Below are 13,701 nucleotides of genomic sequence, written 5' to 3' on the forward strand. Positions count from 1 at the left end.
ACAGTTTTAAACATGTTTTCTTCACATGTTGTATTTTAAGTAAATACTTATGAACTTAAATAAACAAAAATTATTTTACAATTGTGTCTGTTTTTATAGAAACATTTCTCATTCATATTTAAAATGGGATTAACATAAAAACTAAGAACAAATCAATAGTTTTTTCCATTGAGCTCAAAATAATAAGTAGAATTATTAGGAAAAGCAGTTGGTATAACAAAAAAAACAAAGTTTCATCAACTTGCCTTTTAGGTGTAATAACTTCATGTTTTAAGTTATGCTAACTCAACTTTTCATTATACATTACTTCACTTTTTTAAGGCAACCGGTTTTCTCACATTTTTTAAGTACATTCAACTTTTCCGGGCTTACAGTGTAGAGGCCTAAAATGTCAGATGATGTTACAAAATACCCTTCACCACAACTCTATAGTGTTGTTTAGGTGATATACACACCTGCAGTCCTACTTATACTCACTGAAACTTTGGATTTTCAAAAAAAATTTAAAAGAACCTACATTTTTGGTTTTTTTAATCATAATTTTAAGCATGGTAAAATATAATCATGGCATTTGGATGTGTTTTTATGATACTTTAGAAGGTTTTCTAGAACACTGAAGTACAATTTTTGTGTTATCTTTTAAACTTTATGAATGAGAAGCCTTAGAAACTAGATATGTCTTTCAGGCGAAAAATGCACAAAAATAGGCTGGACTGCCAAGGGCTTAAACAAAACAAACTAGTACGACAGAAAAAAACACTAATTCAAAGAAAATTCTTCATGTCATTACACAAAATGGACACCTGAGTGCGCCATTGCCCTTACAATTAACTGATATTCATATGCATCTGCGTGCACACGCAGCTCTAATTAACATTTACATTTTATTAATTAGTATGTATCTGTTTGCATACAATAATCTAAATCTTCATCACTATTATAATAAGTCAACAACCATTCACAGCACTCATTCAGAAAACCCTCACACATATTACATCTTCATGTTTATCCATTCACTTCGTACATGTTATTATCATGTATAGTACACACATAGAAATACATCATCTACTATTATTGCTGAGAAATCTTTTATCTATTTATTTTAGGGGTTTTCTTCAAATCTTTCATAGATTTACTTTTGTTGTAAAGTGATCGCCGGCAGGGGGCAACCCCCCTGCCAGGGGGCGCACAGTCGAGCAGTAGACAGCAGAGCCGAGATTCGAACCCGGTAGGTTCACATCTCACAGCTCCACTGCGCTAACTGTGGAAAAACCCGCTCAGCTATCTGTGCGCCCCAACCGACTCCTTTTATTTCACTATATTATAGTCATCTTTACAAAAACTACCTTCTTATTTACGATGCACACTCAACCCACTCACACAATAGAATCAAGCAAATCATTCATTACACGAACCTGACAAATAGATCAACAACTAATAAGAAGAAAACATACAAGCTGATAAAAAGCATCAGCAATCAGTGCTCAGTACATTCTTCATCAATCTCATCCCTGAACACGCTGGGCAGCACTGCCACAATATCATTTTACAAAACTTTATATTCAGAAAAAAACATAATGTATGCTTGTGTATTCAAAATAACATATTGGGGGGAAGGGATGGGGGGTTATTCCAGAAAGCAGGTTAAGTGATTAAACCGGGTAAGTTAACTCAGAATTCATGAAAACTCCAGGTTTTCCGTTCCAGAAACCGAGATTAAACACAACCTGTGTCAGTTACTATAGCAACTTACGCTCTGAAGCTAACCTGCTCGCTGGCAGGTGAACTTCAACCTAACCCGGGGTTACTTTCCTTATGTAAACCCGGGGGGTCCTTTACTCCAGGATCCAGTGGATACAGACGCGCTAAGTATTCGAACACATCTTAGTTGGGAACGAGTCATTAAACTCACATTCATCATTTCCCGATGGATTTATTCGCAAACCTTTCCGTTTTTATCACTCAGTCAATTCGGGGACAGTGGGGACGGTTACCACAAGGGGCAGCTGCAACATTATTACTCACAATAATCACAATATTAATCAAAGGCTTGTTACAACATTAGTTAGAACATTACATTATGGATGGAATGTTATGGAGAAATATAAAATACCTTAAACACACACACACACACACACACACACACACACACACACACACACACACACACACACACACACACACACACACACACACACACACACACACACACACACACACACACACACACACACACACACACACACACACACACACACACACACACACACACACACACACACACACACACACACACACACACACACACACACACACACACACACACATGATAGCTAGCTGCATTGACCCTGCCCTTGATAAAACACAGTGGACCAACACCAGCAGCTGACATGGCACCCCAGACCATCACTGACTGTGGGTACTTGACACTGGACTTCAGGCATTTTGGCATTTCCTTCTCCCCAGTCTTCCTCCAGACTTTGGCACCTTGATTTCCGAATGACATGCAAAATTTGCTTTCATCCGAAAACAGTACTTTGGACCACTGAGCAACAGTCCAGTGCTGCTTCTCTGTAGCCCAGGTCAGGCGCTTCTGCCGCTGTTTCTGGTTCAAAAGTGGCTTGACCTGGGGAATGCGGCACCTGTAGCCCATTTCCTGCACACGCCTGTGCACGGTGGCTCTGGATGTTTCTACTCCAGACTCAGTCCACTGCTTCCGCAGGTCCCCCAAGCTCTGGAATCGGCCCTTCTCCACAATCTTCCTCAGGGTCCGGTCACCTCTTCTCGTTGTGCAGCGTTTTTTGCCACACTTTTTCCTTCCCACAGACTTCCCACTGAGGTGCCTTGATACAGCACTCTGGGAACAGCCTATTCGTTCAGAAATTTCTTTCTGTGTCTTACCCTCTTGCTTGAGGGTGTCAATGATGGCCTTCTGGACAGCAGTCAGGTCGGCAGTCTTACCCATGATTGCAGTTTTGAGTAATGAACCAGGCTGGGAGTTTTTAAAAGCCTCAGGAATCTTTTGCAGGTGTTTAGAGTTAATTCGTTGATTCAGATGATTAGGTTAATAGCTCGTTTAGAGAACCTTTTCATGATATGCTAATTTTTTGAGATAGGAATTTTGGGTTTTCATGAGCTGTATGCCAAAATCATCAGTATTAAAACAATAAAAGACCTGAAATATTTCAGTTGGTGTGCAATGAATCTAAAATATATGAAAGTTTAATTTTTATCATTACATTATGGAAAATAATGAACTTTATCACAATATGCTAATTTTTTGAGAAGGACCTGTATTATGGCCATAGCAATCTCCTTGTGTTAAAATTAGGGATGATCATGATTTATTATACTTTCATATAAGTTTCACAAATCCTCGATCTCCTGCGCATCAGCACCAGCGTGTTATTAGTGTAAAGACGCTCTGAAACGGATTTGTAATAAACTGGGTTTATTTGGGTAGAAGAACGTGCAGCACCGCTGCACTCGACGTCGTGAGCATCCATCGAGCCTTGTGGACTCTTACGATAAACTGAAGCTGTATGGCATCGCTATAAACGATTGCATTGACATGTATAGGCATCATGTAATGTGAATGGAAGTGTACAATACAAACATCCACCCACAATGATCGCGGGTTATTGGATAACCACAGTAACACTCATTATAAGCTGCTCTCGGTGCATGCATGTCGATCCAGGTACTCAGGTACTGACACCCGAGATTCTCTGAACTGACAAGCCTGCGACGGCTGCTCACTCTCTAATACACCGTAGTAGTAGTAACACCTGCTGTGTGTTGAGTTTCTCACTCAGGAGATTCAGTGTCTAAAATAATACTCAAACCTTCTCAATCTGAAGCTGTGCTTCATCCCAAACTGATCTATGAGAATAAAAAGGGTTGTGATAAAAAGCTAACCCTTTAGCCCCTTGATGGACAGTTTCCACATTCTTTGCAGTCATTTTATTCTTAAAACTAGATTTTAAACATAAAATTGTGTTCAGATTGATTCCACACTATAGAGTGGAGACTTGGGAGGGTTCGGAATTACATCAGAAAAGAACCCCTGGTATACTTCTCCAATTATATACTGCTCCAGGATATACTACCCCAGTTATATGGAGCATACTGCCACACTAACTGTATAAGGCACTAAATGGGACTAAAAGAAGAGTTAACTGGTAAAGACTGGCATGTATGAAATATTACTTTCTATTTCAAAAAGATAGTAGCTTTATGAAGATGAAAGATGTACTTATCAAGACATATATTCAGTATTATGTTTACTCAGTATCAATATGATTTATTTTCTAGTGAATAACAATTAAAAAACAACTAACAACTATTATTATAGATACCATTTTTTCCCAACTGAGTACGAGTACAAGTACATGTATTTTTGTACTCGCCGATACCGATACTGTTAGACGTGGATCTTTTGTTAGAATCGATCCGAATTTATCAGGAGGCAAGGTGACGTCCTTTTAAAAGTTTTATTCAGAAAAGGTTGGTTCGTCTTCCAAGTCACAGCAGCTGCGTTCTGAAGCCTTCTCCGTCTAAGTGAACAATGCAACAGACCACGAGCAGAGCGCGCAGCTGTTATTTATAGTTTGGAACAACTCCAATCACATTCCTTGAATACCTAAATGTTTTAGACCAATATTGTAATGCCCAATAATAATTTATATTATAACAATACCTATTTAGAATGATGCAATCTGGAGCATTATGGAATAGTGTAGTTTTTAGTGTAAAATAGTGCAGTGGAACAGTTGCTTGGGTTGCCATCACTAATTGTAAAAAAAAAAACACCGCACAGACATCATTGAGAAAGCTTCTGACAAGCTAACGTTAACGTTCATTAATAAACGCACGTAATTAACGTTGTGCACATCATACATGCGATGCGATTCTGCTGATTGAAATATTTACTTTAAAAGGATAATACAGTCCGATCCCATCTGAGCCGATTCTATCAGCACATACATTCGTGGTTCACCTCGGTAAATCGTAAACGACTCTGAGTCGGCTTTTTTTTTTTTTTTTTTTAAACGGAAATAAATAACATTAAACGTGCGTGTGAGCGTGGTCAGTGAGAATAATTCAATCTGTCTCCCGTGGGTGAAAAATGAATTGCTTCAGTTTTAGAAGTAAAAAATCTCGCAATGTCACGCCCCCCGGTCAGGCACTCGCGCCCCCCCAGACAAGCACTGCCGCCCCACAGGTTGAAAATCCCTGCGTTAACGCAGCAACGTGCACTAGGCACAAGGTATCAGATGTTTAGTATCGGAGCCTCGTTTGCGAGTACGAGTACGAGTTAATGAGCGCGGTATCGGGCTAATACCCGATACTAGTATCGGTACTCATGCATCACTAGTAAAAACTATTACTTTCCATAATCACTTTTATTTCTGACAGATTTTTCAAAAACAATTAAACCAGTAAATAAAAAAAGTCTAGGGTTTTAGAGTTTGTTTTAATTAAATGTCTTTACTTAACCAATAAAAAAATTTGTATAATCACATGTACTCACTGTAACCACAAATAAACAGGGAAAACACGTGTCACACATTACACATACGGTTAAACAGCACCTATGTTATACCTGTCTGGACAACAGGACACACCTTTAATTAGACATTTATACATAACAACATTGAATGATCTAAAAATCATGATCCTAGAAACAATTTAGGTGTGAACAAGGGTACGGGAGGGTGTTGTTTACAATATTAAGTAACACCAAATGACCTTCTCAAGATGAACTTGTTTATTTTTCTCTTCTTTTATTAGTGGGGACATTGTCTCCTCTAGGACACAGTGATGCACTAATGAAGCTCTCGGTGCTAACGACTGTGGAATCAGTAAAGATAAGTAAATGAGGAGAGATCAGTGGGGGCATGTAGGGGTTAAGGGATTCAAAGGGATGAGTGATGGAGGGATTGTTTAGGATGAGTGGAGATAAAGATCAGTTAGTAGGGATATGTGGAGATGGAAATATAGATGATAAATAGACTTTGATAGGTGGTTTGTCCAAGCAGGTTCTGTGTGGTTGCTTGAACAGTGAGCTTTACCAGTCCGGACTGATGTAAAGGACGAGTGCTGAAAATTATTCCTCGCCCATCTTCGTCTTTGATCCCAAACAGTTTCTCTTTAATTTCTCCGTCCTGATCCAGAATGATGAAGGATGTTTGTTTCTGAAGAACGCCAGATTCAGAAAAAGCAGACAATCTCACAACATTGTGATGAGCAGGAATTCCCAAAGGAAGGTTGATCAGTTTATACTGCAGCAGGAGGGACGAGGATCCGGCGGCACAACCTTGAGAACAAGGCTTATAACAAATGCTGCAACAACAAGATGCTCAGATTGTAATTATCGGATCAAACTTTTATGAATGATTACAATAAAATACTGATTAAAAATGCATGGATTGCACCAGTGTTTACATGTTAAATTAGATTTTAATTATATTCTAATTCAATTTTATTCTAATACAATTTAAATTCTTTTTTGCATGAATCATCTAGAGTTGTAAAAAAATTATTATTTTTAAGTATTACCTAAAAGACACAGAAACTTTACCACATTAATAACTGTGGTGAAAAATAAAATCAGGTTTACCCGGGACTTCCTCCTTTGTGGTAACTGGAAGGACAGGGTGTGTCCAAACACTGATACCCTCCCCTCATGTTGAAGCACATTTGGTTGGGTGCACACTGTACCCTATTTTCTGTGCACTCATCTATATCTACAAAACATGAAGAGTTTAGTGTTCAATCAGATTTTTAATATTTAAAGAAATAATTTTAACTTAATAATTAAGCTTTAAAAACGCGTCACATACCTCGACAGGTTCGGCCATTGGGCATCAGCTGGTAGCCTGACGGGCAAAAACACTGAAAACTTCCCACTGTGTTCCTACACTCGTGCTGGCAAGGATTTCTGAGAAAACACTCATCAACATCTGAGCAGAACCATAATGATAATGAATTAATTAACCATCTAGATCTCCAAAACATTTATTATTAAAAAAAAATTTCTACACTTAAGCTGAGATGAATAAAATGTAGAAAGAAACAACTAGTACTTACCTACACAGTTGTTCCCAGTGCCTTTGTAACCCAGTGGGCAGTGGTGTGTGTTGCTCCATAACACTCTCTGCTGCCTGTTAATCAGTGGTGATAGTTGTGTTTGTCCGCGTGCAGAAACCAGCTGAGGCTGCAGTCTGAGTCGAACCCGGGTTTGATTAGCCAGAGCGTTTCCTCTCTCGAGGCCAGCACATGAGCGCCCATCACCCAGCAGGATGGAACCCGGCGGGCACAAACACCGAAAACTGCCGGGTATGTTCCGACATCCATAGACACATGAACTTGGTGTCTGCACACACTCATCCACATCTAAAACAAACACAGATTTATTAACTCTTTACAATGTATTTATACAATTAGCATAACTTAATCTGGGACAGAATAAAGTGGTGTAAAAAATCAAATAAATAAATAAATAAAATCATCTGGGACAAATGTGCATGTTAATGTTTTTCAGTATAGATTTTTCATTTTTATTTTAAACATTTATTTCTTCTTCCTGATTTTTTACCTTAAACATTTTTCAGTATTTACATCAGTGCCTACCAGTGACACTACAGCCCAGTGCCAACCTTACACTCCAGTTTCTTCTGGTCCCAGTTTTAACATGTTACACCATGCCACTGCTTCCTGCCCCACCCTCACTATGGCACAACCTCCAAAGGTAATTAATTACACAAAACTCCATGTGATATTGCTGATATTTTTATATGCAATAAAACTAAACGTGAGCAGCTGATTGTCCCACATGACCCGAGTTCATAGTCTACAATTTTATACTTGAATAAATCTCACCAATACAAGGTTTTCCAGAACCCTGAGAGCGATAACCACGGGGGCACAAACACACGTAACCACCAACAAAGTTCTGGCACGTCTGACTATAACGACACATGTGACTGCCATTTTTGCACTCATCAATATCTGTAATACAAAAATAAATAATAGCATCACAATTACAGTCAGATATATTTTAATTCTTATGTGAAAAATATACAATAAAAACACAAATGAGTTTCTTAGTGGCTTGTTTCTGCATCTGTCACATTAATGTTGTGAAACACAGTCCCTCTGAACCCCGTCTGGACTGCACAGTTCTTTACCCTTATGTTTAAATCTCTTCCTAAATTCACACACATCTGAAGTTGTGCCATCAGTATTGCACACCGTGGGTGATGGAAGAAGCAAGACGCATTTGCATATGATCAGAAATAGTTTTATTGGGGAAATGACCGAAATCAATGTTAATGTCAGTATACAGGTCGGTTCACAGGCACCCAAACCCTAAACTGTAGATAAAATATACATTCTTACCTACACACAGTCCATCCTCATCCTGGATCATTCCTGCTGAACATGCATCAACACACTGATACCCCCCATCAGTGTTCCTGCACGGCTGATGCACCGGGCACACACTCTTCAAACACTCGTTTATATCTAAACACAAACACACACAAGCATTACACATGAACATTATATACATGCACAACTTACACACACACACACACACTATACACACATTCTACATACACACTGTAACATGGTGGTGAAGAGAGGCTGCCACAGCAGACTAATTGACACTTTAATTATACACAGTTGAGTCATAATATTATGACCACTTCCTACTTTTAAGGCACTCTTAATTGATTTGGTTATGAATCCATCCTTGCAGATCACGTACACCCGTACATGCTGATTATCTTCTCTGGGGCGGATGAGATCCTCCATCAAGACACTGCGGCACATCACACGGCTAGAAATGTCCCACATTGGTTGGAAGAGCATGACCGAGACTTCCGAGCATCTCGATGGAGGTGTTGGCTCTATGGATCCTCCCCCATGCCCTCTCCAGCAGCTGTGGGATGCACTGCAGTCAGCATGGCTCCAGATAGCTGTGAGAACCTACCAGGACCTTGTTGAGTCACTACCAGCCCGTCTAGCTGTGCTGCACACGCCACTTACTCTAAATATTAGCTGCTGCTCAGAATAATGTGACTCCACAGTGTAAAAATGAACACACACACACACACACACACACACACACACACACATTATACCCACAATTTTACAGTAAGTAAAATGAGGTTTTTTTATTGAATTTGCAAGCTTAATCTTTCATTCACTGAGATTTCTTTTAGGATTGTATTATTGATCACACACACAAATTTGACTGACCGAAGCATCGATGTCCTATCAGCTGGTAGCCGGGCAGGCAGCCACAGTGGAAGGAGCCAAGGGTATTAAAACACTGATGCTGGCATGGAGAGACTGAAGACTCCTGGCACTCGTCCACATCTACAGTTGGTTAGTGCAACACACAAACCACTTTATCAAGTCTGTACAGTTTATTCAACAAGAAAAAGATTTTAAATTAATATCTGTTGCACCTTCACAACTCTCAGAGCCAGCCGTGCCAGCTGTTCTGGGTTTAAATCCTGAGCCACACTTTGCCTGACACCGATAGCTTCCTACTGTATTAACACATAGCTGGTTATGGTAGCACATCTGAGACTGTTCAACACATTCGTCTATATCTGTGGAACAAAACACACACACACACACACACACACAGGTGTTAATTATGTGGTTCTGGGCACAGTGAGTAAATATTAATAAGTACTTTACATTTTCTAGACCTTGGCAGGTGTTGGACACAGAGTTGATGATGAATCCATAAGGACATTTGCAGGTGAAGCCACCCATGGTGTTAATGCAGAAATGAGAACAGGGAGAGTCTGCAGCACACTCATCCTCATCTAACATACATCATAACACATCAGAATAAAATGCTGTACTATAGAGCACAACACAACCTTATACACCACAGTACAGCAGAGCACAACACACAACCATGCTGGTAGTGATAGGGTTAGTATTATAACATGTTAGTTATTTACTGTTTCACTTTATTTATCTTAAAATAGAACTTGTATGCTCTGACTCAAATCCTGTTCTTTGAAATATCATCAAAATAACCATCAAATCCACTCTGAAACCATCCACAAGTATCTACATGTACATGTGGTGTTAGGGTTAGGGTTAGTGTGTGACGGTACAGAGAAATATTTTCTTTTCTCTTAAAAGAAATAAATCTAGGGTTTAATTAAACTAAATAACTTAAGGTGAAAATGATCCCTTTTCCTTTGGACCAACTCACTCACTCACTCACTCACTCACTCACTCGCAGGTTAAAGTAAAAAAAATCTTTAATTATTAAATTTATTATGAAATAAATTATTTACCTGCACAATAAAAAGCCTCATCTAACAAAAATCCTTCCGGACATTTCTCTCCATCACCATCTAACAAACAATAAAATACACATAAAATAAATAATTTCACACATACTGCCAATAACCAACCTGAACAACATAAACACCTTTATTATTATAATTATTATTATAACAAATTTCTTTATCTGTCTGTTACATAATTAATATAATGATAATGTTTTATTTGATCTGGACGTGTTGGCATGTTGATTATAATGATGAACGCTGGGATTACAATAATTAATTTGATGTTTCTAGTACCTGCAGTGTAACAGTCACTGAAACTAGATTTAAAACAATGAGCTATTTATATTGCATATAGTGTAACGCCATCTTGCCAGGGGGTTTCTTAAAAACCTACATTAGTTTACATTAGCTCACATTACCTGTTAGCTTATATTAGCTAACTCGATGGAAATAAGAGAGGCATTGCCTCTGGATGCAGAATGAATTTTTTTAAATTTTGTCTCTTAGTAACTTAGCAGACAAAAGTTTAAGACCAAAATTTGAAGCATTACGCCGCACCTTTTTACATACTACATAGCAACAGTTAGCTGTGGTTACAATATCTAGTCCACATGAATCTTTTATAATTTAACATGTAATTGTTTTACATCATTTTTTAAAAATAGATTCTAACACACTGTTTCAAGTCCTCTTTAGGTTACTGGACTAGGGATCAATGTCACTCGTTCAAGCCCCACCACTGCCGAGTAACCACCATTGGGCCCTTGAGCAGAATCTGATGAATGATGAAATTAAAGGGATTAAAGCGAGTGATGTGATGTTTGTGTACCTGGCAGTGTTAGTTGTGATGTGATGTGATGTTTTTGTACCTGGCAGTGTTAGTTGTGATGTGATGTTTTTGTACCTGGCAGTGTTAGTTGTGCTGTGATGTGATGTTTTTGTACCTGGCAGTGTTAGTTGTGATGTGATGTTTTTGTACCTGGCAGTGTTAGTTGTGCTGTGATGTGATGTTTTTGTACCTGGCAGTGTTAGTTGTGATGTGATGTTTTTGTACCTGGCAGTGTTAGTTGTGCTGTGATGTGATGTTTTTGTACCTGGCAGTGTTAGTTGTGATGTGATGTGATGTTTTTGTACCTAGCAGTGTTAGTTGTGCTGTGATGTGTTGTTTTTGTACCTGTCAGTGTTAGTTGTGATGTGATGTTTTTGTACCTGTCAGTGTTAGTTGTGCTGTGATGTGATGTTTTTGTACCTGGCAGTGTTAGTTGTGCTGTGATGGGATGTTTTTGTACCTGGCAGTGTTAGTTGTGATGTGATGTGATGTTTGTGTACCTGGCAGTGTTAGTTGTGCAGTGATGTGCAGTGATGTGATGTGATGTTTTTGTACCTGGTAGTGTTAGTTGTGCTGTGATGTGATGTTTTTGTACCTGGCAGTGTTAGTTGTGCTGTGATGGGATGTTTTTGTACCTGGCAGTGTTAGTGGTGCTGTGATGGGATGTTTGTGTACCTGGCAGTGTTAGTTGTGCTGTGATGTGATGTTTTTGTACCTGGCAGTGTTAGTTGTGCTGTGATGTGATGTTTTTGTACCTGGCAGTGTTAGTTGTGCAGTGATGTGATGTTTGTGTACCTGGCAGTGTTAGTTGTGCTGTGATGTGATGTTTTTGTACCTGGCAGTGTTAGTTGTGCAGTGATGTGATGTTTGTGTACCTGGCAGTGTTAGTTGTGCTGTGATGTGATGTTTTTGTACCTGGCAGTGTTAGTTGTGCTGTGATGTGATGTTTTTGTACCTGGCAGTGTTAGTTGTGATGTTATGTGATGTGATGTTTTTGTACCTGGTAGTGTTAGTTGTGCTGTGATGTGATGTTTTTGTACCTGGCAGTGTTAGTTGTGCTGTGATGTGATGTTTTTGTACCTGGCAGTGTTAGTTGTGATGTGATGTTTGTGTACCTGGCAGTGTTAGTTGTGCAGTGATGTGATGTGATGTGATGTGATGTTTTTGTACCTGGCAGTGTTAGTTGTGCAGTGATGTGATGTTTGTGTACCTGGCAGTGTTACTTGTGATGTGATGTGATGTTTTTGTACCTGGCAGTGTTAGTTGTGCAGTGATGTGATGTTTGTGTACCTGGCAGTGTTACTTGTGATGTGATGTGATGTTTTTGTACCTGGCAGTGTTAGTTGTGATGTGATGTGATGTTTGTGTACCTGGCAGTGTTAGTTGTGATGTGATGTGATGTTTTTGTACCTGGCAGTGTTAGTTGTGATGTGATGTGATGTGATGTTTTTGTACCTGGCAGTGTTAGTTGTGCTGTGATGTGATGTTTGTGTACCTGGCAGTGTTAGTTGTGATGTGATGTGATGTTTTTGTACCTGACAGTGTTAGTTGTGCTGTGATGTGATGTTTTTGTACCTGGCAGTGTTAGTTGTGATGTGATGTGATGTTTTTGTACCTGTCAGTGTTAGTTGTGCTGTGATGTGGAATTGAAGGATCATGCTGCTGCTGCTGTAGGAGCTGCTAATGTCAGACAGGCAGATTTCTTGAAGCAGAGGAGCAAAACGCTTCAGTGATCCGTCAAAAACGATGGAGTGATTACAGCGCCACATCACAGAGCTGTCACCCTGCTGCAGGGAATTCTGGGTAGTCCAGGAGTATACCTGACCAGAACTGACAAGCACATAAGACTCACTGAAGTCCTACAGAGACAGTAACATGAAAATTTTATTATTACCTACAGAGTTTTATTTTTTATTACAAGTTTACATGTAATTACTGCAGATAAACATGTTCTCTGTGATTTCTGGATTAATTAATGTTTCTGCTGTAATCAAATTGAGACTGTTATGAAATGTAATGAAAATGAGTAATGTTATTAAGGGCCAGTTATAGCTCAGTGGTTAGGGTACTGGACTAGTAAACAGAAGGTTGCCGGTTCAAGCCCCACCACCACCAAGTTGCCACTGTTGGGTCCCTGAGCAAGGCCCTTAACCCTCAATTGCTCATTGTGTTCCACTCACTGTGTAAGTCGCTTTGGATAAAAGCGTCTGCTGAAAATGTAAATGTAAATTATAGTAAACACTGGGATTAAACTGGTGTTATTGCTTTATCTAATATTTGTTTTAATGCATTAAATTTTTTTGATGAATATTAGTGTTAAACAAGATTTATGTGATTAATATCAAGGTGATTATTTCAATAAATGATAGGATTACTCATATTCATGTTATTGTAATTATACTAATTATTGTAAAATCTTGATTACTGCAATGATTGTGATGATGAATGTAACATAAATTCATCTTTAATTTCCTTTGGGATTAATAAAGTATCTTTATCTAAAATATGTGGGAATATTGTCATGAATGTTTAAAATGTTGT

General features: G+C 38.8%; 1 protein-coding gene across 1 annotated transcript in view; it reads right to left on the reverse strand.

The window, feature by feature from the left end:
* Positions 1-5,534: 5,534 nt before the first annotated feature.
* Positions 5,535-13,701, reverse strand: part of hmcn2 (hemicentin 2) — a 51,007-nt gene continuing 42,840 nt past the window's right edge. Inside the window, exons 48-58 of the mRNA XM_062998713.1 lie at positions 12,776-13,019; positions 10,335-10,394; positions 9,729-9,848; positions 9,480-9,626; positions 9,268-9,387; positions 8,404-8,529; positions 7,885-8,013; positions 7,093-7,398; positions 6,846-6,965; positions 6,623-6,749; positions 5,535-6,345 (exon numbers count right to left, since the gene is read on the reverse strand). Coding sequence (XP_062854783.1) covers positions 5,973-6,345; positions 6,623-6,749; positions 6,846-6,965; positions 7,093-7,398; positions 7,885-8,013; positions 8,404-8,529; positions 9,268-9,387; positions 9,480-9,626; positions 9,729-9,848; positions 10,335-10,394; positions 12,776-13,019 — 1,872 coding nt within the window. The 3' untranslated portion in view covers positions 5,535-5,972. The remainder of the gene's footprint in view (positions 6,346-6,622; positions 6,750-6,845; positions 6,966-7,092; positions 7,399-7,884; positions 8,014-8,403; positions 8,530-9,267; positions 9,388-9,479; positions 9,627-9,728; positions 9,849-10,334; positions 10,395-12,775; positions 13,020-13,701) is intronic.

This window comes from Trichomycterus rosablanca, chromosome 7 (assembly GCF_030014385.1).
Source record: "Trichomycterus rosablanca isolate fTriRos1 chromosome 7, fTriRos1.hap1, whole genome shotgun sequence".
NCBI classification, from domain to species: Eukaryota; Metazoa; Chordata; class Actinopteri; order Siluriformes; family Trichomycteridae; genus Trichomycterus; species Trichomycterus rosablanca.